General features: G+C 38.2%; 1 protein-coding gene across 3 annotated transcripts; it reads left to right on the plus strand.

Annotated features, from left to right (window-relative positions):
- Nucleotides 1-5,491: 5,491 nt before the first annotated feature.
- On the plus strand, nucleotides 5,492-26,140 carry lcorl (ligand dependent nuclear receptor corepressor-like). 3 transcript variants are annotated; one of them, XM_073843226.1, is made up of 8 exons: nucleotides 5,496-5,730; nucleotides 7,767-7,832; nucleotides 7,940-8,019; nucleotides 11,251-11,380; nucleotides 12,990-13,202; nucleotides 13,526-13,595; nucleotides 19,099-23,489; nucleotides 25,311-26,140. In XM_073843226.1, exons 1-8 carry the CDS (start codon nucleotides 5,634-5,636, stop codon nucleotides 25,322-25,324), a joined length of 5,061 nt encoding a protein of 1,686 aa, XP_073699327.1. In that variant the 5' UTR covers nucleotides 5,496-5,633; the 3' UTR covers nucleotides 25,325-26,140. The 3 variants fall into 3 exon arrangements, with proteins under 3 accessions (XP_073699328.1, XP_073699327.1, XP_073699326.1); XM_073843227.1 differs by lacking the exons at nucleotides 19,099-23,489; nucleotides 25,311-26,140 and adding an exon at nucleotides 14,312-18,760 and having other exon boundaries at nucleotides 5,492-5,730; XM_073843225.1 differs by having other exon boundaries at nucleotides 19,099-26,140.
- The last annotated feature ends 60 nt before the right edge of the window (nucleotides 26,141-26,200 follow it).

A 26,200-nucleotide genomic window follows, 5' to 3' on the forward strand; every position in this document is an offset into this window, starting at 1 on the left:
TCATTTGTTACCACGCCCTTGTCTCAGTGTATTTAGTCTGTGTCAGTTCACTCCCCGTTTGTCCGTCGATGATTGTTACACCTGTTTCCCCATTTGCTCCTGGATTTCTGTTTGTTTTATTTAATAAAGTGTGTTTTGTTTATACTTCGGTTCCTGTCTTTCCCTGGATTCCACCACCTCTCCATCCGCACACTCATTGTGACAGCTCCTCAGTACTTGAGCAAGCTTGTATCGCATTACAGTAGTTTACATCCGCTGCGTTCTTAAAACTCTGGCCATTTGATAATACCTAAAATATCAAAATCAACTGCGGGTGACAGATCCTTTTCATATTTAGTGCCCAAATTCTGGAACAATCTACATACCACTGACAAACTGTCAGTTTAAATCTAGATTAAAGACCTATCTCTTTAACCTAGCTTACACATAACACACTAACACATTTCTTTTAAAAAAATAGAATCCAAAATAAAATCCATTAAAGGTTTGTTAGGCTGCATTAATTAGGTCAATAGGAAACAGTAACACTTCCCATAACAACCGATGTACTTTTTACATCGTAAGAAGAATGGCATCTATGCTAATATTTGTCTGTTTTATTCTTATTCTGAGGTCACTGTAGCCACCAGATGCAGACTGTATCCAGATCAGATGGTCACTGCAGTCACCCGGATCCAGTCTATATCAATTCCAGATGGTGGATCAGCACCTACAGTGAGGGAAAAAATTATTTGATCCCCTGCTGATTTTGTATGTTTTCCCACTGACAAAGAAATGATCAGCCTGTAATTTTATTGGTAGGTTTAACCGTAAGAAACAGAATAACAAAAAAACAATCTAAATAAACACATTTTAAAAAAATTATAAATTGATTTGCATTTTAATGAGTGAAATATATATATTTAACCCCTTCGCCGAACATGACTTAGTACTTGGTGGCAAAACCCTTGTTGGCAATCCCAGAGGTCAGATGATTTTTGTTGTAGTTGGCCACGAGGTTTGTACACATCTCAGAAGGGATTTTGTCCCACTCCTCTTTGCAGATTCTCTTCAAGTCATTAAGGCTTTGAGGCTGACGTTTGGCAGCTTGAACCTTCAGCTTCCTCCACAGATTTGCTATGGGATTAAGGTCTGGAGACTGGCTAGGCCACTCTAGGACCCTAATGTGCTTCTTTTTTAGCCTTGGCCGTGTGTTTTGGGTCATTGTCATGCTGGAATACCCATCCACAACTCATTTTGAATGCTCTGGCTGGGGGAAGGAGGTTCTCACCCAAGATTTGATGGTACATGGCCCTATCCATCATCCCTTTGATGCAGTGCAGAAAAACACCCCCAAAGCATAATGTTTCCACCTCCATGTTTGACGGTAGGGATGGTGTTCTTGGGGTCATAGGCAGCATTCCTCCTCCTTCAAACATGGCGAGTTGAGTTGATGCCAAAGAGCTTAATTTTGTTCTCATCTGACCTCAACACTTTCACCAGTTCTCCTCTGAATCATTCAGATGTTCATTGGCAAATTTCAGACAGGCCTGTACATGTGCTTTCCTGAGCAAGGGGATCTTGCGGTTGCTGCAGGATTTCAGTCCTTCATGGTGTAGTGTGTTTCCAATTGTTTTCTTGGTGACTATGGTCCCAGCTGCCTTGAGACCATTGACAAGATCCTCCTGTGTAGTTCTGGGCTGATTCCTCATGATCATTGAAACTCCACGAAGTGGAATCTTGCATTAAGCCCCAGACAGAGGGAGATTGACAGTTATTTTGTGTTTTTTCCATGTGCGAATAATCAAATAAACCAATTGTTGTCACCTTCTCACCAAGCTGCTTGCCAGTGGTCTTGTAGCCCATTCCAGCCTTGTGTAGATCTACAATCTTGTCCCTGACATCCTTGGACAGCGCTGTGGTCTTGGCCATGGTAGAGAGTTTGGAATCTGATTGATTGCTTCTGTGGACAGGTGTCTTTTATACAGGTAACAAGCTGAGATTAGGAGCACTCCTTTTAAGTCTATAATTCTATTGGTAGGTTTAACAGTATAGAATAACAAAAAAACAATCTAAATAAACACATTTCAAAAATTGTATAAATTGATTTGCATTTTAATGAGTGAAATATGTATTTAACCCCTTCGCCGAACATGACTTAGTACTTGGTGGCAAAACCCTTGTTGGCAATCACAGAGGTCAGATGATTTTTGTTGTAGTTGGCCGCAAGGTTTTGAGACAGTGCCCCTAATCACAGCTCGTTACCTGTTTAAAAGACACCTGGGAACCAGAAATCTTGCTGATTACAAGGGGATCAAATACTTATCTCACTCATTAAAATGCAAATTAATTTATAACTTTTTTGAAATGCGTTTTTCTGGATTTTTTGTTATTCTGTCTCTTACTGTTCAAATAAACCTACCATTAAAATTAAAGACTGATCATTTCTTTGTCATTGGCTTTGTCAAATAATTTTCTCCCTCACAGTAGAGATGACCTCACAGCCCTGAATGTCAGCGGTGACCATGACAACTAGATGAGCCCCAGAGACAGATCCCCACGAAAACCTCATCACCTAGATGCCCATCGGCACAGGACCATGGGAACCAGACAAGTCCTCTGCACAATCTGACTTTGTTGCAGCCTGGAATTAAACTCCTGATTTGGTCTAGCCAGAGGAAAACAATGGGGTTATGGTTCCTTCGGCACACTATTTTCCTGTTTAATACTGTAAAGCTGTTTTGACACAGTATTGTAAAAAGCTCTATATAAATAACAGTGACTTGTCTTGACAATCTTCTTACACCCCACTTCAATTCAGTAGTATCTTACATTTCCAAACAAATTCATACAAAATTGCCACTGTGAAAAATATTTTTGATTTTTCATTAGATTTAGTTGGGCTGTATGTTTTGGTTGTTCCAATCCCATTTTTGGACTATTCAACAAGTAAGGTTTACATAGACACAGTCCTTTATGATAATGAATGTGCCTGTCAATGGAACAATGCTATCCTTACCTCCCCCTCACATGAACATACAGACCTTTAGCCATGGTAGCAGTGGAGGAGGGGCATGGTTGCCACCAACCTAAAAGAGCTCTTTTCATTATGGACTCATATGTGCTATTAGAGAATATGTAGTTACAGGGAGTCAGCAGTGTGTATACAGTAACAAGACCAAGATGAATCAGATTACTTTGTATGTTTGAAACCTTCAAAGTAAACACAATTAAAGTTAGACCTCCTCAGAGAGACTTTAAAGGCAGGTGTGATGCAATAAATCAGTTTGTGCAATAAATCAGTTTTTACATTATGTACCATTTGTTTTATTGTTAGTTATAAGGGCTGCATACATGCAAGTCGTTCTAACAAAGTTGTTATACTCAAATGGCAACGCTCAAAATTATTAGAGAACTGGAACATGTTTTAATGTCTTTCCAATACTGAGAAATAAAAAAAATGATTAAAATGAGAAGGAAAACAAATGCTACACCTCCTTCTCTAGGGAGTTTATTAAAATCCTTACAGAGGAGAGGAGTTACTATGTTGTTGAATATTACTGACAGCAAACAAGGCACAGAAGAGAGATATATATTATGCGTAAAGATAAGATAGCTATTTCCTTTTTTCCCATTTCGTTTGTCTATTATAGTTTTCAGAGATAACAAAATGGATTTAAAGATTCTGGTTGAGATTTGAGGTTCAAACTGAGAGTCATGCAGTATTACTGTTATGTGGGATTGAATGCATGCACTGTGAAAGCTGTATGATATCCAAGGAGATAAAATTAGTTCAGAATGACCTCAGATTACACTCTGATATCAGCATGGATTTTACACACATGGACACTTTGTAAAATTAAAACATGTTGATCGATACTTTGATATATGACCTGTATATTGATCCAAAATGGAGAAGGGGAATATAAAATCAATTGCATGTGCATTTGAATTAGAAGCAGCATATTGAATTGTAAAACAGACATGTTATCTCTCTGTTTTTCTCTCTATCCCCCCACCCTCTCTCTCTCTCTCTCTCTGTGTGTGTGTGTGACGCTCAGCTGGGCATTAACTCCATCTGTTCTCTCTGAGTGCCTTTCACTTTCTGGACAGTTGGACTTCATATACATTCATTAGAAGTGTGTGTGTGTGCATGTGAGTCACTTCAGTGAAATGGGGGAGGGGCAAACGTGTTTAATGTTGACATACTGAATATAAAAAGAAAATGACACAAATGTAGTCATAGTCATAGTACTTATAATTCTTGATTCACCATAGTTAAAGGGAACCCTGGGTATTATCGCATATGTGGTTTAATATAACATAAATGATGAACCCATGAAAGATTTACGTTATTTAAAAAAATCCACATCGTTTTATACATATTTTGGACTGTGGGGGGTGCTATTATGACATGAAATGGTTGCGCTCAGTAAACTACTGGTGCTACCTGTTTTTTTTACCACAACACAATTCAGAATACACAACTCACAAGGTACACAAGATGGCAATGGATATAAGTGTAGGCTTAAACCAAATTTTGTACCATTGATTTTCCCCACAAGGAGTCTAAACACCCCCAGATATCGAGTGAAATCCGTGCTGAGAAACTCCTTCAGTGACAAGCATCGGCATGTTTACATACCAAGATGGCATCTAGCCTTTCTTGTCTCTGCCATTTGTAAGCTCTTTCATTAGATGTGGTCTACTAAAAGCCTCAAAAGCATCAGGGCTAAAGTGGAAAGAACAAAAACACGGGTCTTTAGTAAGTTTTATTCGTCCACAGGCATCTTCCCATACTTTTCTCCTCTTATCGCTATAAAGCAGTGAAGATCATTTCTCTTTTTACCTTTCGACTAAAAATTACAACGAAAAGCTGCACAATGTGGCATCCTATCAGTATTTTATTTTCCAAGTTGTATTGCGGTAAAAATAGCAACAGGTAGCGCCAATAGCTCACCTAGTGCAACCATTTCACGTCATTGAAATAATGGCGCCCCCCATAGTCCAAAATATGTATAAAATGATGTGGAGCACAAATGAGTGATGAAAACAAAATACCCATATTTTTTATCTTTTAAATGAGTTGACGTCAATATCTGGTTGATTCTCCTGACTGTTAAAGCTGCTTTTCTGTGCCATCTCTACAGTATTATTAAACTAGCGGGCATTTTAGAATGGAATTACCATTCTAATCAGCTTCTGGTTGATGATTAAACAGTACAAACTGTTACATAAGAGCTGGTAGTTTATGCACACGTTGTAAAGATCTTAACAACTGTGTGACTGATAATTATCACCACTGAGGTTGAGAGGAAGAATATTATTTAATGTTAATACTGGTACGAGAGTTTTACATGACAGGTGCAGACATGTCAACTTAACCACGTAGCATTAAATTAAAGTAATAACTGGCTTCAAAGTACACTGCTTTCAGTTCACCAAGTAGCTACTGTAATTGTCCCTTTTTCGAACAGCATACAGTATTCCTCCAGTAATTTTATTAGCTAAATAAATGCACATACTGTGGGTTGTTTACATCGCTAAGCCCCGCCCCTAGCCTGTTCTGACACTTGTCAATCAATCGGAGCCGTGATATGGATGACGTGCGGTGACGTCACGCTTCAGAACCGGGGGGAAGGTGGACGGACAGAATGGCGACCCAGTGCCGGAGCTCCAAATGCACGGCCGAAAGAAAAGGATTCCGGCGGGAACTCGACTCATGGCGACACAAACTCATCCACTGTGTCGGTAAGATTGATTCGCCCCGTGCATGAAAAAGCCGTCTTTGCGTAGTTCCGTAAGCGGACATATCGCACCATCCACTCAGTCTTGCGCTCGGTTACTTTCTCTCCCGGTTCTCGCGGAACTCCCTCCCCCAGCCGCTGTTAGCGCTCGGAGTTGCTAAGCGAGCTTGTGTCAAGTTCAAAAATAACATTTAACGTTACGTAGAGCCGTCGTCCGCGCAAGCCCTAGGTAGCATTTGTAGCTAACAGAAAAAAACGGACAACGGCCAAGCGGGCTCTGCCGGCTCCATTTTCTTTGTCCCTACTTCTTGATTCCTCGATAACCGAGTTAGCTTTGCACTCACTGACCCTTTCTGCACCGAATACCGATGTACAAACGACCGTGTTATTGTATTATAATAATAGAGCATCAGTGGGATCCAGCTTTAGAATACCTTGCTTGAATTTTGACATTTGCTCCATTGCCCTAGATTGTTTCGAGATGTCCCAAAGTAGTAACGTTACAGTTTTAAGAAGTGATTAGAGAATGTTTTTTTGTAAATTACTGAACGTTCGCTGTGGGTTTTTGATGTTTTAAAAACGGGTAGTTCAATAGGCACCCAGTTTAATATTTTAAAACGTGGTGAAACAGTACTGATAACACTTGTTTGGCAGAGTTTACGGTGGTCAGCGTTATGTTAAATCCACATATTCACGTGACTAACGTTACTGTATAACGTTAAACGGATAACTAACCTCCGGTTTATGAGAAACTGTTGACCTGCATTCGATACATTGCTGTAAACGATGCTATATGTTAAACTTGTGCATATTAAAACAAGTTGTTAAGATGGTTTTTACTACAATACAGTAAAATTGATCAATGAAATGTCAGTTTAATAGACTGTGATTTGTTATATGGTTTTAAGGGTTGGATACAGTCAAGAAGGTCAAGGCCTTTGAGGTTTTCAAGGGTAAATACACATTTGATGTGTTTAAAATTAGATGTTTTTTATGATTGGTTATTATAAAGTAAATTATGGTTTATCAAACGTGTCTAAAATGTCTTGCATCACGAAACAGCATTTTTGGCTTTAATGCTTTGAAAAAAATCCATGCAACCTAAATATATTGAATAATTTAAAATATTTGGAGAATGTGACATTCTTGAGTGAGCTTTTGTATGTGTTTTTTCTATGGGCATTATGTGAATATAGCTGTGAAGGGCATCAATCATGCAGACGATGCAGCAGTACTGCAAATATGTAACCATAGACCACAAAACCAGTCATAAAGGTCATTTTTAATCATCTGAAAGCGGAATAAATAAGCTTTCCACTTATGTATTTGTTAGGATAGGACAATGTTTGGCTGATATGCAGCTTTGGGAAAATTAAGAATCTGAGGGTGCAAATAAATCAAAATACTGAGAAAATCGCCTTCAAAGTTGTCCAAATGAAGTTCTTAGCAATGCATGTTACTAATCAAAAATTAAGTTTTGATATTTATGGTAGGAAATGTACAAAATATCTTCATTGAACATGATCCATTGAGAGGCATAAAATAAAAAAAATGACAACTTTGAACCATACAATGTATTTTTTGGTTATTGCTACAAATATACCCGTGCTACTTAAGACTGGTTTTGTGGTCCAGGGTTGGATATGAGCTTTTCTCACTTTTATAGAATAAACTATAATAATGTGTACACTTTAATCATAGCCTTAGGACCCCCTGAAATTTTGTTGTATAGGCCTATACTTTGCACCTAATAATTTTGTGTGCAGTGAGTATTTACCTTGGCTATTAGGGCATCTGGTAGAATGGTGTATTGCATGTAAAATTATTTTTAATAGCCAATACTGTCAACTAGAAACAGTTTGATGTTTGTAGAGACAAATAAAGCATAGGCCTTTTAACAAAACCATCAGCTGCCACTTGCTGGCAGGCAAGGTTTTTGACCAATCTGTGTGTTTATGATAATGTTTATTTTTTTTTTCTAGGGCACTTTTTGCACACTTGGATTTTATACAAATGACACTCTGTTTTGTTTGTTTGCAGGGTTTGAAAGTATACTGGAGGGAATATATGGACCAAGGCTGCTGCAAGATCTTAATATATTTGATAGTGAGTTTTATGTTGTGTGTGTGTGATTATATTGAGCCATGCTTGGTCTTAGAAAATTCAGCATACCTTATCTGACGCTGATGGTGATTCATATGATTCTCCCTTAGAGTGTGAACCAGAGGCTGAGGATGATTGGTCCATGAATGCAAACTGCTCTTTTTGCAACCTGCAGCTAGAGAAACTGAATGTAAGTCAACCTCAAAATCCACAGATAAGATGTGTGTATTCTGGGTGCTACCTGGCAAGAAAAATCTTTCTTTTGACATTTGTTTGAAACAAATACAGTGCCTTGCAAAAGTATTCATACCCCTTCATTTTTTTCACGTTTCGTTTTGTTGCAGCATTGTTAAACTGCTTTAAATTACTTTTTATTCCACATCAATCTACATCTCATACACCAAAATGTCAAAGCACAAAACAAGTTTGTAACAACTTTGCAAATTTATTAGAAAAAAAAAAAAAAAGATCCCGTTGCATAAGTATTCATACCCATTTCTGGGACACTCGGAATTTAGCTCAGGAGCATTCATATTGCTTCTAGATGTTACTACACTTCGAGTGGAGTTAAACTGTGGCAAATTCATTTGAATGAGTGTGATTTTAGAAAGGCACACACTTCTCAGAAAAGGTCTAATAGCTGAAAATGCATATCAGAGCAAAAAGCAAGTCCTGAGGTCAAGATTAACTGCCTGTAGAGCTCAGTGAAGACTTGCGTTAAGGCAATGATCTAGGGAAGAGTTCAGAAAAAAATCTGTTGCATTGAAGGTAGGGGTGTCAAAATTAATCGTTTTTACGATGCATCGCGATGCAGACAAGGACGATTCGGTATCGGTTCAGTAATAGACCATAACCGGTTATAACGGACTCCGTCCAGTGCCAGAAAACGCGACCCAGGGGGCTTGTATGATTTTCCGGGAGGGGGGTTGGGCTAACGAGGGGAGTACTCCACATGAATAAAACAAGTCTTCAGATTTTAACTGAAAGGATTATTGCCACTTTCTTTACACACCGGTGCATTTAACGAACTAACAAACATCAGTGTGCATTTAACAAATGTCTTTTTTTGTTAGTAATTCATTTAAAGGACTGAAACATTATTTTTATTTGGTTGAAAAGACTGGCTAAAAGCACTGAGCGCGTCTATCTGGCTCAGCACCGTTTTACCGTTTAGGCTATATTTAATATAATGTTTTGTTGATATTGTGAGTGCGCACATAAATAATAATAGTAGACCTTTTGCAGTTTTGAATGATGCCTTTTTATAACAAAAATGGTGTATTTTAGGTTTCCACTGTTACTAAGAAAAAATGCAAGTGATCGCGTTTGAGCTTCCATGTCAGCTGCAAAGCCCGCTTTCGCTTTCACTCTCCGCAAAAACGATTGGATATGCGACTAACCGCGCACATTTATCTAGGTTAAATGTTTAAATTAATATTCTGAAATGCATCAAGTGTTTTATGTCTATAGATTTTATTTAATGCAAGTCGTGTTGATTTGAGAAGGCTAAATTTATCAAACATGCTCAACTCATTGCTGCTGGCCGCTTGTTCGTTAGGTTAGGTTAAAAAGACAAAAGCTTGAATTTAACAAACATAAAATGTTCCAAACATATTTCTAAATTAACTTAAAAAGGAAACAAAACGAAATCTAGCCACTTTGCCTTTAGAATCCAAAACTGAACTACTTTAATGGCTGCAACACGAACTCTGTTCTGATAAATTGTCGGACAAGAACGGGGCTCGGGTCTGAGAGTCTCAGGCTGGGCTCGTGCAGGACTCTATTCGTTCCCTCGTTTCAATTAAATAAGATCTGAGCGGTACCTCTCGGTTGAAATCGTATTTGTTTAGTTTTCGCGTTTAAAATGACTATAGCGGCAGCTTTTATAGCAAAAGATATACGGCCCTTTTCTGTGGTGGAAAACCCCGACCACCTATTAAATACACTGGAGCCGCGATATAAGCTTCCCTCACGCTGACACTTTTCAGAAAAGAACTCTAGAACGAAACCAAAGCCCAGGTATTTACTTTTGTGTATTTGTTCTAAATGTTGCTGTTGTCTTCTGTGCCCAGACTTTAGTTTTGTTTGATACATTCAAGAAGTGTTTTTTCTTTGAGAAGGTAAAATTAAAGTTTCAGTTCATATATCTGACTGTTTGTATTTATTAACACAATTGTATATATTTGAAGTAAAATTGAAAAATGAGTATGTTTTATTCCTTAATTTAATGTACTGTAGAGTACAGTACAAGACAACAAACAACAACAAAAATGATCATTCTGCCCAACAACCTGTGTTTGGTCTGGGACAGGCCAAAGAACCTCTTCAGCATCACAGGCTAAATTAGCCCTGGCCAGGCAGCAGGGGTCAAATCCTCTTGCATGCCTGATCCAACCCTGGCACTCACCAACTAAAATATAGGAGACTGCTTCTCTTCTTGCCCTTGCCCTTCTTTTGTCTTTTCCACATTGTCGTCATTGTCCTCCTTCTTCTCCTCCTCTTCCTCTTTCACCTCTTACTCTTCCTCATCAAAATTACACATTACTGTATGTGGGATATTGATTGAAAAAGACTGGATAGGATGCACAGTTACACTTATACAAGTGGTCTGACAAAAAAATCTAATCAAATAAAAACGCATTACAACGTCATTGTGAAATAGAAAAGAAAAATAAATTTGAAGTAAAATTGAAAAATGAGTATGCAGTGCATCGTCAATGCATCGTGATGCATCGAGATATTGTATTGAACCGAATCGATGACATGATAATCGTAATCGAACCGAACCGTAAGACCACTGTAGGTTCACACCCCTAATTGAAGGTTCACAGAAGCATGTAGCCTCCATTATCCTTAATGGAAGACAATTGGAACAACTAGGACTCTAGAAAATGTCTGCCAGCCCCCATCCAAGCTGACAGAGCTTGAGAGGTGAAAAGGTGAGGCAAAGAATGGCAGATAATTGCCAAATGCAGATGTGCATAGCTTGTCACATCATACCCAAAAAGACTTGAGGCTGTAAAGGTGCTTCAACTATGTACTGAGTTAAGGGTATGAATACTTATGCAATGTACTTATTTCAGTGTTTTATTTTTAATAAATTTGTAAAATTTGCAAATCTGTTTTTTGCTTTGTCATTATTATGGTATATGGAGTGTAAATTGATGTGGGGAAAACTAATTTAAAGCAGTTTAACATAATGCTGCAACAAAACAAAATGTGAAAAAAATGAAGGGGCACTGTAGTTGTGTGATAAGAAGCTGTTGTTCTGGGTGTTTGTAAATGCAGTCTCTGTATAATATGTGGTTAAACAATTTGTAAGCACATGCAGTGTTATTAATTATAGTTAAGGACAACTCAAGCTTGTGAGACTATAGTCAACCAGGGTGTCAATAACTGGCTGTTACTTTTTGTGACATAGGACCATCCTGCTGTTGCCGTGCCTGGCTCGCCATCCCCTGCTGAAACCCCCCCACCTCAGGGCCTGTCCACCTCTGATAAACTCCAGTGCCAAGCAGACCGATTCCTCAATGCTATATTTCGTAAGAAGGGTGAGAAATACATTTTTATTTCTATTATCCATAGGGAGTGAAGTCATTGTGACTGCTGGAGAAAACAATGCTTAAATTAAAATTTGCAGCAGTGTTTCTCAGTGCATTTGTTTAAGGTGAGTCTACACTGAAGATTCACAACAAAACAAGCTAAAATATTTTTGCAAAAAATTTGGTTTGCAACATTTTAAGATAGGGCTGCTTGATTATGGCAAAAATCATAATCACGTTTATTTTGGTCAATACTGCAATTACGATTATTTAACACAATTGTGACTGGGTCCAAAACTTTATATTAGTGATTCATTTAAAGATGGCAATACAACAGAAAAAAAAGATAGTAATGGAAAAAAAACTGCTTTTTTTTGGTAAATAAAAAAAAAATACTGAATACTTATATGCAAGTCTAAAGTAGTCTAACAGCCTACTGCAGAAATTAAATGTAATTAGTTAAATGTAAAATAAAACAGTGTCTTCACTGTAAGAATTAAACATGCTTTGTTTCTTATTAAAACTACAAAAGTCCTTCATTTAAGAGCAGTGAGTGATTTTTTTTTTTTTCACTTTGTATTTTTACATATTATTAATATTACGCACAGAGACAGCAGAAGGAATATTATTTGTTGCTGCTTTAAGAGCCACACGGATCCAATATACTGTTACACTCGTATTTTCATTCCCAACTTTTTATGATCAATTACGATACAGAACTGAAAAGGGTTTATATGAATAATCACCAAGTGCATCATTTTGAAATATTTTTGCGTGTATTTGACCGTTTAGGTTTCAGCATCTGCGTGTCAATACATGAAGACATAAACTTCATCTCCAGAGCTACTCTGAGAGTTACTACACAAGCCTTTTACCCTTTCTTTTGAGAAAAACTGCTGTCAAATACACACTGAAACTAAAAGTAAATGGAAAGATCTTTATGACATCCTGTCAAAATAAAAGGTCTGTTTAACTTCAATAAATTATAACAGAAATATATTACTGTTGTATACTAAAATTTAATTCTCAAGTAATAATAATAATTTTAAGGAATATCATACAACCAAGGTTTTTTTTCCGTTAATTTATACAGTGCTGTTGTGCATCTTATTTGACAAAAATACAAATGCAGTGTTTTGCTTCAAACTACTTTTGTTTGTTACATTAACAAAGTTTTGTAAGAAAAAAATAAAAATAAAATAAAAAATCAATATATTATGCACTTTAAGACCACCTGAAGTTTTATTTTCCGCTACTTGCATCCTTAAGGTTCTTTTGAGCAGAAATTAATTTGTTGGTGCTGGTTATGCATGCCTAAATAATATATTGCATGTCAGATTTTACATGATTTGGCCCATGTTGGTGGAAAACATTACACTGTCAGACATTACAGAAAACATTACAGCCTGTGTACGTACACATGTCCAAAAAAGTATGATTGAGAAAGAGAGAGAGCAAGCTTTCAGATGTATTAAGTCTAAAATCTTAAAATGCATAATGTTTCAAGACAAATATGTCGTAAAAGTAGGAAATGTGTTTTTTTTTTAATGTAAAAAACTTGTTTTGCAAGTGCACGAAATGAGATCTTCAACTGGTTCTGTATTGTTCAATTTCTTAGAATTCCCTCAGAGCTGCGATTCCAGTATACCATTGGTAGCGCAGGAGCTGATGCGCAAGATGATACGGAGGTTTGCCTTAGAGTATGCGTGTAAAAGCCAGGCTCACGAGGGCCTGAATGGCCTGAGTGACAACTCTGAGCTTCTCCCTCATCAACCGGATCTTGATGGGCCTCTGGACCTCACCATCAGCCGAGCTTCTCAGTCCACACCAGGTAATCACCAAAAACAAATCATTATTATTATTCTTTTTTTAATGGCAATCACAACAGTTTTTACTTCAAGAGACCAAGAGAGAATTTCAGGCGTTTGTAACTCTCTAATATTAGATCACTCTTAGAATTCAGACATTTTTCATTGTTTTGAGAGAATCTAGTCTATTGACTTTGATTAATTATGCTTATCTCTGAAAGGTACGCAACTCTGAATAAACAGGGTGAATTTACAGAGTATGTGAATTTCATTACTTGCAATGATCTTGCAAATTCCCCTCAAGCATGATAGTAATTGCTGTTTTTTTATGGATTACCTCTCATAGTAGATGGAGTACTTGACCTCTCTAAGAAAAACACATCAGAAAATGAAACTGCTCAAAGAAAGGTTTCAGGGTGAGTACTTGAACTTTTCCTATTTTGTTTATCAAGTTGTGCTTGACTGTTTATCCTTAAGCTACAAAAGCCAAAGAAAAAATTGGTACCAAAATGGTAACATTTTGACCCAGTAATATGGATGAGCTTTTTATTTTAGAAAATATTTATTTTATTTCTGAATCTTTGTTTCATTTTATATCCTATCTGATTGTTTTGTGTGAACAAATTCTACAATTCAAACATTTGATGTATAATTTAGTGGTTGTTTTGTTGCACTGCCAAAGGGTTGACTCTTTTCTAACTTGTTGGAAGGTAACGTCACATTTGCCAGCAGTCAGGGGCTTTACTTTTTCCTTTGTACCGGCTGTATTTATTCATTTGTATATTGATCTATTCGTTGATTTATGCAATATTATTTTCACGTGAGAAATAAATACCTGAGTTGTACAAAACACATCTGCATTGCAAAGATACTGGAAGTACTCCCATAGACGCTTGTCTTTCTCCACACAATTGACGAGAGACTGTCCTTCCAAGAAGTATCGTTTGCAACCTAAGGCCAAAACCAAAAAGAGTTTATCCCCAAACAACTCAAAGGCTTTGTGTTATACAGACAATTGAGAAGCGAGTGATGTTACCAAAAGACAAGGCAGTAAAGGAGTGGACCCTGAGTGCGTCCTGTCATTGGTCCGCTCACCCGTTCGTTTCTCATCCTCCCACCCACCTCCCCTTAGGAGACCAATCAGAGAGGACTATTTGGATCGCAGCTCTGAGTTTGCAGAAGGTCTGCTCTCTAAAGCCTTGAAAGATATTCGGTCTGGATCACTGGACATTCACAAAGCAGCCATACTATACGGGATACCTCAGAAAACCTTACAGCTCCAGACAGAGGCCTTATTGCCAGAGTGGAAGGCAGGGGAACCGTCGGGTTGTGGTGACAGCGGCAGGGGCACAGAGGCATCGTGCCCGACCAACGACACTCGACTCGTCCTGCAGAAGGTAGCAGCATGGGCTCGCTCGCAGTCCGAGCAGTCCGAAGTAAGAAAATGTAAACTTGCGTCACCAGAGCACACCGAGCTGAAGTTCCCGGCAGCCGTGACTGCGTCGTCGTACCTTCACCACTTAACCTTGCAGAGGATGGTCTCACAGCTACGGGAGCAGAACGACAAGTCTCTCGCCAGCACCGAGCCAGCCACATCTCCTCAGAGTCCTGCCACTGGGCCAGCTGTGCACATCCGAATCCCTCAGGTACGCTTCATTGCTCAGCCCAAAGCCCAGCTGGACCTGGCTGGCCTGGTGGATGCTGTGTACCAAGCCAACAAAGCCTCTGATGGCTCCACTGCGTTCCACAAGCTGAAGGCCATTCTCCCTAAACAGGGCTTGATCGAAAGCCACTCTGGCCTCGAGTCACGTCTACTCCAGGGTGACCTGCCTCCACTGTGTCTGAACGTGAAGAACGGGAGCGTCGGCGGGAGCGTCACTGGAAGTGTGGTCGACTGCGGAGATAATGACCGTCAAGACAAGCAGCCACGGAAAAAGCGGGGCCGTTATCGGCAATATGACCATGATATCCTGGAGGAGGCCATAGCCATGGTGATTGGTGGGAAGATGAGCGTGTCGAAAGCTCAGGGCGTCTACGGGATTCCACACAGCACCCTCGAGTACAAAGTCAAAGAGCGAACAGGCATGCTCAAGACCCCACCAAAAAAGAAGCTCCGCCTTGCTGAAGCGGCAACCTCAGGCTCTGAAAAGTCAGGGACAACAACCAATGCCTCATCTACTGCCTACAAACAGTCTTAACTCAAAACCAAAACCTCAACTATTTCCTAGAAATGGTTTTAACTAAACATCGCCTAAACTACAGCCAACAAGGATTTTTTTTTTTTTTTTTTTTTTTAAACATGCAGTCAGGACCTCATTCAGACTTGCAAGACACACTTGAATCCTCAACCACAGGTTAAATGGTACATTTTATCAAGTTCCAAAACATGCCTTTTAAAAATTCTATTCAGGGGTTTCACTGTGGATATCTATATGAATATATATTTAAAATATTGTAAAGCACTGTTGATTTGAGTTAATTACTCTTTTAAAACTAAGAAATATAATATTCAGGTTTTGTTTATACATAAGCTAATCTCAGCTTAATGATTGTTGTATGCAGCTTTTACACTAATTAGTCTTTGTAGCGACTGGTCATTTCATTTGAAGTCTATAAACAGTATTTTTTACGGTGTCTATGTGGCAACCTGGTGACAGCATGACTGTAACGTCTCTTTTTAAGCTCACCAGTGGGAGATGTCCATCCTTATATGCAATGGGTAGATACAGGTACGAGTTTCCACTCCAGCAAAGGAACAACACTATGATGTAAATATAGCTTCTTCTTTTTTTTGGACTACTATGCTTCTTGGCAAGTTTTATTGTATAACATGGGTAATTATCTCAGTTTCATGAAGTATTAATGAAGTACATTAATCAGGACTGTTGCCAGATCCTTGGAGTGAAAGCTTGGACCATCTCAGGCTTTTTATGGATGAGACTTCCCACATTCTGCACTGATAATTATTTTATTTTTATTTATTTATTTTTGGTAAGTTTAAATACTTTCTATAAACTTGCCCCTTTCCATTTTTCCCTGTGATTCTGCTCAGCAGATCATGTGGGGTAAGTTGGAAATGCAACATAAAGCATGTCAGAATGATGCACAGGAGAAAAAAAACACTTCTCAGTGAATGTTTGTTTTACACGGGATAATAGATTACTTTTTCAGAGATTTTTTTTTTTTCTCCAAGATTCTCTTTGCAGATTTGAATTTTAAAAATTCCAAACTAAAGACATCCATCTGTCTGCTGAAACCAAAACAGTTCAGGGTCATTTTTTTCCTCTCAACTTACTCCATGAATGAAGCAGTTTAGAGTAGAATGCTGCTGAACTTGGATCAGAATTTCTCCATATTTCATGATGCACTTATCATGGGACAGAAATGCAAAGCCTGATTCAAGTGCTACTCTGAATTGCTTTGTTTTAATGTCCAGGTTTCTATAGTTTTGCTGCTCTTGCTTTGTGTTGTTTTTTTTCATGCTACTTATTACTATAGCTTTTAATGACCTATTATACAACTGTTTAATTTCATGATATTGCTCCTTCAACTTTTCAAGTCCATATTTATAACATTATTTTTTTTTTCTTTTACTGAATTTAGAAGCTTGTATAGTTGGATTTATAAGATTCAGTTGCACTTTACAAAAGTTGCACACATACTTGTGATACAGGTTGTTTTGTACTTGCTATGGAAAAATATTGCCATACACTGACTATTTGAATGGCTTTTTTTTCCAGATGCCTGATTCACAAGTATACTTGTAGTGCTTTGCAAAGTGTAGCTGAAATGTGAATTTTGTGATCGAAGCTTTGGAAATATGAACATTTCGATATGCAATGTTAATGTGTTTCTTTGTGTTGTGAATGTTCTGTAAATGGTTTACCTCTTGTTCCTCAAAGTTAAATTCCCCTCCTCCCTAAAAAAAAAGAAAAGAAAAAAAAAGAAAACAGATTTACTGATATATTCTTAAATTTAATTTGTAAGCATTTATCAAACCACCCTGAATGTTCCTCACAGCTCTTAAAATTAACAACACAGTGCCTGCTCTTACAGCTACTGCTCGGTTATTGCAGGCCAGTAGCAGTTTTACATAAATCTTTGAAGAAAAAAATTAATATTTATATACTTCTGTGGATCGTATATAAAATCTGTATTGTGGATTTATATATGGTTACCATAATTACCAATGTAACTTACATTTTTCATTTTTTTTTCTCGGGGATAGATGCGTCACAGGCACGTTTTCACTTTTAATGTAAAGTGTTAATGCCATGCAGATTTTTAAAATCATATACATGTATTGTCAGTGCTGCGCTCTTGTTTTTATTATATGGATACTTTTAGGTTCCCTGTTGGGAATGTTGATCTCTTTTCTGTTCTATTATCTTAATATTAGTGTCCTGTATAATTTCAGTCCAAAAAACATTAGTATTCTCAGGGTAACAACAGTCCTATAGAAACATAGAGCATGGTTGTGTTAGAACTGTTCTTTTATATCAAAATAAGGGCCCTTAGGATTCTGTTATAGAGCCAAATATGGTTCATCCAAAGCCAATTAGTTTTGACCGTTATGTTCAGGAGTGGTTATAGATCAGAAAGGCATAATCTAAAATTATTTAAATAAGATTTTACTTGTTTCCCTCTGGGAACAGTTTGGCTTGATTTATAGATCACCAATTTAGGCCTTTCTAAATATGTGTAATTTCATACTTATAACGGGTGCAGGATATGAATCATTTTGCAATCAGTTATTTATGCATATATTTGTTGCACTAAGACTGATTTTTGTATTATTCCCTTTGATTCTAATATCTAGTTGTATTTGTGTTTGTGTGTTATTTCTTTCGATGTAATCAGAATATGAAGTTTAAATGTTGTGTTAGTTTTGTGTTGAAGCACTTTGTTGCTCTTGCACACTGATATGTGAAACGCTTTACTGCACTTGCATGCATAAGTGAGTTTCTTGTCCTGTAATGTTCCTCAACATGTGACTTTTTCTTTCTTTCTTTCTTTTTTTTTTTTTAATCCCAGGAAGGTTAATATATATATTTAATCTTTATGACGTTTTGATCAACTTGAAATGGGGGGAAAAACTAAAGAAAGCAAATTGTTAATTTAAGCATGTATTTGTGTCTGAAATATATAGTTGGTGTGATCTTTTTTTTAACATTTCAGGAATAGGGTAGGCTAATCTAAGCAAGAAGTAAATGATTTGTAATAAGATGGATTATTGAAGGCATATTACTCCAGTGTGTTTAACTATCCTGCATTTAAGTCTGCAATTTATATACTTTTTTTTTTTTTTTAAACATTCTCTAACTTTTTCCTCCACCCCTTAACAAAAACATTAATCTGTGTTACCCCTTGGGGTAATTGTATTTTAATTTCAAAATAGACAACATATTGCCTGCAAATGTTGTTGGTTTGTATTTGGTTTTGTCAGGAGACACATTGATTCATCAGGAAACAAAATTATTCAGGTTTGATTAAAATAATTAAATATTCTGTATAGTTTTCCTGAGTGTAAGCGTTGCTACAATCGCCATCCTTTGCCTTCAAGTTACCAATAAAAAAATTGTTCCATGTACAGAGTTGTTTGTACTTTGTTGTACATTTCTAATACAGAGGTGGAATATTGCTTTATCTTTGGCATTTACACACTTTTAATTTTGCATATGTCATGTGGTGCCTTAACAAGATGAGCAGTGCTCTTTTACATACAGCTATGTAAACTTTATAATTCTGCAATATGTCTTATAGTAGGATTGTGTGAATCCTTTAATCCAATTCAAATGTATTGCACATTATAATGGAGTAAAAAAGAAAAAGAGATGAGAGGTGTAGCTCAGCTCACATTCATGAAAAGCTGATTGTGTCAGTGACTGAGTAATGACTTAACCCAGTTTATTTATGTAGTTCCTTAGGGCCAAGTGTGGAAGAGCAGTCCAGACTGGAGCAGGAAGATGGTTCTAAAGGTGTCACTGTGTTGGAGAAGGTCCTGTCTTCGCTTTGTTCCCATCATAGACTGCTACTCTATCATATTTTAAAGGATATGCAGGAAGATTACAACATCTCAGTAACGCTGCGTGATGCTCACAGAAGACAGTTTAAGGCCGGATCCCTCTGTTCCCATGCTGATAAAAAATCACTTAATGAGGCCCCAATACTTTCATTAAGTGACTGCTCAGTAAATGCTGGCATGTGTTGCAGAACAGTTTGTAGGCTTCCAACATGTGCATTTTCTCCTCTATGCGTCTGTCTGAAGAACATTCATGGCCATTCCTGCCAAAATACATCTCTGGCATGTGTTAGCCATGATATCTGTTCTAACCCTACCGTTTGTTGTACTCACTCAAAACCAACCTCATGCCAGCACCAGCACAATGGTGATCATACCTACATTTCTCATATAAGAGGTACCCTAGCCACCCATCAGGGTGATTGTAACTCTCATAGTAGATGTAAAGGAAGCCGTAGCCCCTCACCACCACCACTGTCACCAAAGCCAGTGGACCTGGACTGTAAAATAGCTGTCAAGTCCAGTATCTTCCAAATTCAGGACTGCAAGTCATCGAACATAGCACCTCCTTCTCTTCTACCTCACAGAACCGAGGATGAAGATACCGCTTTGTACTCCAACAGTCCTCTTCGTGTGGGATCTCCTGATGAATGTCGTGAAAAGGTTGTAATGTTGCGTACACAAGCAGAGAAGGAAAATGACCACCAGTGTGGTTCTTTTATAGGAGATCTAATGGACAGAGTCACTGAAAAGCTCAGGAGTATCCAACCTTCAGAGAAGGAACAAAATCTTCTTACCCATGGCAGTCAAATTTCTAAGACAAGAGATGACACACATTTGACAGAGATTATAACAACTGTGCTACACAACAGCAGTGACAAAGATTACAACCTCAATGAGCTGTTACAACAGCATGTAGCCACCGAACAGCGATCCCCTCAGACACGTTCACGTAAGAGACTGGAAACGTTAGTTGCCATGAGCAAGTCACCTGATCTTCCGTCATCAAGAAGACAAAGCTTGCAAATCAAAAGAGATCTGGCCAGACTTAGTCCATCATATTTTAAGAGGAAATTAGGGTTTGAGCCAGAGAGGTCCTTAAAAACTGTTAAAACATACTCTCTTGTTGAACAATCCGAATGCAGAAAGTTGGACAGAATATCCAAGACGGTGAACACGGAGCCAGTAAAAGATACTTTAGAAAATCTATCCACACATGCACAAACTAAGGAGACACAGAATAATCAAGAGAGCCAAGAAACTCAACCAGAACCACTGCCTCTTGATGAAAGAACACAATTACAAACAACTGATAGTGACCGGAAGGTAAAAGCCAAAACCCATAAAGAGAAAAATCTGACTGCTCAAGTTGGAAGGGCCAGACGAAATATTGTACCACCTCAGCGTTTCTCATCCTATGTTACTGAGCCACGAAAAATGTATTTTGCAGCCTGTTTTTCAGAAAGTATATTTGCCAAGCATTCCAAGGATGGCACGTCAACAGAACTTGGGTCTACCGAAGAAATTGCCTGGCCAAGTGATTTATGTGACAAACAGCCTTTTCATACTGAGGATAAACGAGAAGACTGTGATGTGCCACAGAGTATAATTTCATCAAAAGATAAGATTTTATTCAAAAATGAGCCACCATGTGAGCACGAGGATAATGGAAGGAATCCTGATAAGGAGAGTCCAAGAAAAAGAAAACCGTGCCAGAATTCCAATTCGCCAACAAAAAGACCTAAACGCCATAAAGCCAACAGTCTAAACACTGACTCAGACAGTCCTACTGAAACCATGTCTAACTTTGCTACCAGTGAGAGTGGACAACAAGTTAAAGCAAGCCTGTCTGGACTGAAATATGATAGTCCAATAAAGCTCATGTTTGTTTCCTCTGTGACAGGTGAAGATGGTGTAAAATATACTCTCAAAGCAGCTGCCTCAAGCTCAAATTCCCATGAAGAGATGTTTGATCCATGTGTGGAATCCTCATGGGCAGGTAGTGCCATTGATGAACATTTCCAGGATCCAGTCTTTGAATCTGCTCCAGAAAGAACTGTTGAGCATGGTGGGAACAAGTGCACTTCACCAAAAGTGGTTTCACTTGATGCAGTACTGCCCAGTTGTTCAAACATTGAGGGTCAAATCCAAGAAACACTACCACAAACTCCAGTAAAAAGGGGTCCTGGGCGTCCCAAAAAAATAGGACCATATATTGTGAAGTCTGTGAAGCGTCCCATTGGCAGACCTCCAAAACCCAAAACAACAGACTTAAGTTCTTCAACTGGTGCAACCGATTCCAGCTCAGTAAATGATAGAACCACAGAAAAGTCTTGTAAGGATGATGGAAACAAAAATCTAAAAATCACCATAGTGTACGGAAGATCAAGAAGGGCAAAAAGAGTAGTTTCTGAAAATGTGAGCAGTTTCCCAGCACAGGAACATGTTGAAGTATTAAATGATGACACGTACAGTAAATCATCTAGTAACAATGATGAAATGACCAAGGATCTTTTTAAAGATCTCCATTTTGTTATGCCTATTGAAGACAGGAAATGCATCTCTTCTAGCAGCAACATCAAATGTCACAGACAGAGTGACACCGCAGTGTCAAGAAAACCAGGAAGACCTCCCAAAGTCAAAATTTCTGGGATCTCTGTCACTGTCAACACAGGGTCACCAAAGCAAAGAAAGATACATATAAAAAGGGACACAAAAGACTCACATCTGCTCAGAAAGACTCTTGTTGAATTTCAGCCTTCCAAAGAGCAGAAGACAATCTGCATTCCTACTGCCATTCACAAGGATTTAGTGGATGCACCAAAAGAACGTAACCAGAATACCAGAGGGCAGCTCATACCAGTGAGGCATTCTGTTAGAGAACGGAAACCCTCCATTCATTTGCTGCACTCTGTCGCTACTGCCAGATCCTGCGCATTGGTTCGCAGGTCACGAAAACTACTGCTGAATAAGGTTAGCTGCGAGAATGCAAAGAACCGACAAGAGGCGCTCCCAAAAAATGCACTTTCCACAAAGACCAAGAATGTCACTTGCGTACAAGACGTTGTTCGTTTTTCTGCCATTTCGGTGGACTCAATTTTTTCGTCAAATGAGGGTTTCAGGTGGTGGCCCACCTCGGCGTCACCTGAAACTTTAAATGAAGAGTTAGCTAGGAGGATCAGGCTGATGTCCAACACTTGGGTATCAGATGTCCTCGAGGCTAACAAGTCAGGAGAGATTAACTCTGATCTTAAACCAAAAACTTGTGAGAAGCTCAAAGGTTCTGCTAAGAAGTCTGCTTCTGCCATCAAAATGCTTTTTGAGAAAAGCTATAATATGGAGAAGCTCAGTACTTGGTTCATGCAGTCCACAGAAACTCAGCCCCTTGCAATTGTAAAGAAGGCCACTGCAAGAAACCCCAAGGACGTCTTTCACTACAACCTCAGCAGACCCAATTGCAAAGTAAATGTTTGCCCAAGTCCACAAGCAGAGAGACTCAGGAAACATGTCAAGAAATTTGCTAAAGTCGTCCCAAAGAGTCCATCAATGCACAAACAAGCACAAGAAATGCTGTCCAAGTCAAGGTCACAAGCCAAGAGAAAGCTTTTTAGTACATCATCATTTAATCAGAGGCAGCGGATGTCTAGGTCTAGAAGCACATGGGTTGTCTACAGAGCAGCTTTGCTTAGAGCGAGGCTAAAGTTTAAAACCAGGCCTAGGATAGCATTAGAAGGTGATATGGTACACACAGTTTTTCGTGACCAGATGAGGACAATGACTTCAGGTGCTGAGACTCTAGAATTATTGAAAGTCATGCCTAACTTGGTAGGTAAGACACCCAGACCAGGCACGAAAGTTCACAATGCATTAAAGCCTCTCGTCAAAACTCCTCAGAAAATGATTGGGATTGCCAATATTTCAAAGACGAATAGAATCAGCTCCAAAGCATGGAGCCCAGAGTCCTTAAAGGAGTGCAGGGTGTTTCTGAAAAAGATCAACTCCCCAAACACAAAGTCAACGACAGAGGATTGTAACATTTGCACAGTAAAGCTCTATGATGTCTCGCAGCAAGAGGAGAATGAGGATGTTATGGTGAGCGAGACACTTTCCAATGCAGTTAACTCTCCAGTACAGCTGCCCTCATCCCCAAAAAGCCAGAGCAAGGGAGGAAGAAAAAGAGGCAAACGGAAAAGTTGCAGCACAAGTTCATCTCCCCCAACAAAAATGCTCAGACAATCAAGGAGCAGCAGGGGTGTTCTGGGAGCAAGGTGGTGTGACTTTGTGCTCGGTAAGTCATCTTTTGAGCATTATAGTATTGGATCATGCCTCCTCACCAGAAATATCAGATCCAGCACTGTTCATCTTTGGAACACAAATTAAAGGGTTAGTTTACCCAAAAATGAAAATCACCTTCATGTTGCTCCAAACCCGTCAGACCTTGGTTTATCTTCAAAACACAATTTAAGATACTTTTGATGAAATCTGAGTGCTCTCTGACCTTCCATAAATGGAGTACTAACATGTTCAAGGCCCAGAAAAGTACCAAGATGATTGATAAAGTAGTCCATGTGACATCAGTGGTTCAACTGTAATTTTATGAAGCTATGAGAATACTTTGTGCGCAAAGAAAACAAAAATAGCGACTTTATTTCACATTTTCATCTTTCCTGCGTCACCTGTGGACGTGCGTTCACGAGAGTACCACGACGCAGATCTGGCATTATGACGTACACATGCGTGCCTTGTTTACACGCGGAGATGAAAGCTATTAAAATCTATGGATCTGGGACAGCGCCGTTACACGCATGCATTGTGGTACTCTCCTGAACGTGCATTCACAAGTGATGCAGTAGAGACGAAAATGGCAGATCTGCATCGTGGTACTCTCGTGAATGCACGTCCACAGGTGAAGCAGTAGAGATGAAAATGTGGAATAAAGTCATTATTTTTGTTTTCTTTGCGCAAAAATGTATTGTCGTAACTTCATATAATTATTACAGTTGAACCACTGATGTCTCATGGACAACTTTGTCGATCGTCTTGGTACTTTTCTGGGCCTTGAACGTGGTGCTACTCTTGCTGTCTATGGGAAGGTCAGAGAGCTCTTTATGTATTAGACATATTACATTAGAAAATAATAGTTGAATTTATAAAAATGCCCCTGTTCAAAATTTTACATACACTTGATTTTTAATACTGTTGTTACCTGAATGATCCACAGCTGTTTTTTTTTTTTTTTTTTTTTGCTTTGTTTAGTGATAATTGTTTATCACTAAACAAATTGACAATTGAACCCATTCCACCAATGACTCTATGATTTTGAGATCCATCTTTTCACACTGAGGATAACTGAGGGACTCATATGCAACTATTATTTAAGTTTCAAACGCTCACTGATGCTTCAGAAGGAACCACGTTGCATTAAGTGCCAGGGGTGTAAACTTTTTAACAAAATGGTGTACATTTTTCTTAATTAGCCTAAATATATATATTTTTTTCATTTAGTACTGCCCTTCAAAAGCTACAGAAAATACTAAGATGTTTCCCAGAAGACAAAAGTAAAATTTATCCTGATCTTCAAATTCCAAAAGTGTTCACCCTTCAGCTCTTAATGCATTGTTTCCTTCTGAAGCATCAGTGAGCATTTGAACCTTTCTATAATAGTTGCATGAGTGCCTGAGCTGTCCTCAGTGTAAAAAGATGAATTCTCGTTTTTGTGTGAAATACCTTATTCAGGTTAGCACTTAAAAAAACATGTTAATAATTAACATTTTGACATTGAACGTGGCAGTACTGTTGCTGTCTATAGAGCTGAAAGCTGTAGGATTTCATCAGTAATATTTTAATGTGTGTCTTGAAGATGAACAAAGGTCATACCTGACTCTTGTGTTAACCAAGCCCTCTTGTCTGCATACTGACATAAAGTATGTTTCTGGCTTCCGTAAAGATTTTTTTATTTGATAGTGAACAGTTGTGGATGTTTTGCTTTCAAATATATAATTACTGTGTTTTTAATCAGATACAGGTTTAAAAACAAGTGCATGTTCTGTATTATACTGTATTTTCATTAAGAACGCAAATCTTAATCTCTCCAATTTGTGCTTTTCAGGGTCATTGAAATAACTTGGGACCAGTTTTGGGCAAGACGTTTTCATAAGGTGCCTTTCAACAGTGATTTGGCTGAGTATCACAAGCATTATGACACGCAACCTCGGCAAGCGTCATGTAGCAAAAAAACAACAACTTGTTGCACTATTTAAACTTGTGTTTTTATGTTTGTAAAATATTTTCTTTACCTTTTAAAATCTCCCTTACGTTTTGTTTTTGAAACAGACCATGAGAAGATCTAGTTACATGAAGGAGTATCAGAGGTTACAAGAGCAGTATGTTGTTTGGTTTGTCCAAATCTCATAGCAGAGTTCAGCATTAAGGCAAACGTTTATAATTCTGAAGTAGTAGATAATTTCACATTTCTTTACGCTTTATAACTTTTTGGTGTTGTAAGAGCTCTTTAAATGGGATTTTTGTGAAAATTTCTTTGTTGGTCTTTTAATGCCGTTAATGTGTCAGATAAAAACTGCCCACTTTAAAAAGTACTCACAATGCATTCTGAAAGTTGAAAATGATGGTAGTGTCTCCACTTTTTTTTTTGGTTTGGTCTCAATTTATGTAGTGTCCTCTTCTTCTGTATTTATGGAAAACTTACAACTCCTGTGAATTTAGACTCTTTGCCAAGTTGTGGGAAATCAGTTAAGCATTAATTTACATCCAGGTTCATGTTCTTGTTGCACTACCAAACCCAAACTGCTACCTGTTTTGTTTAATTTCTGACTAGAACCATTGTTCTAATGTACAGTGTATTTTTGGTGCAATGTTTTACTCTCGGAAAGATGTAAGATTTTATTTTCCTTTCTTTTAAATTAAAAGCTTTTAAGATGTTCCATAGGCAAATGTTCCACATATTGTTTCTTAAATACAAACACTTCTGTTGTGCAAATC

The sequence above is a fragment of the Garra rufa genome, chromosome 6 (assembly GCF_049309525.1).
Source record: "Garra rufa chromosome 6, GarRuf1.0, whole genome shotgun sequence".
Classification (NCBI taxonomy): domain Eukaryota; kingdom Metazoa; phylum Chordata; class Actinopteri; order Cypriniformes; family Cyprinidae; genus Garra; species Garra rufa.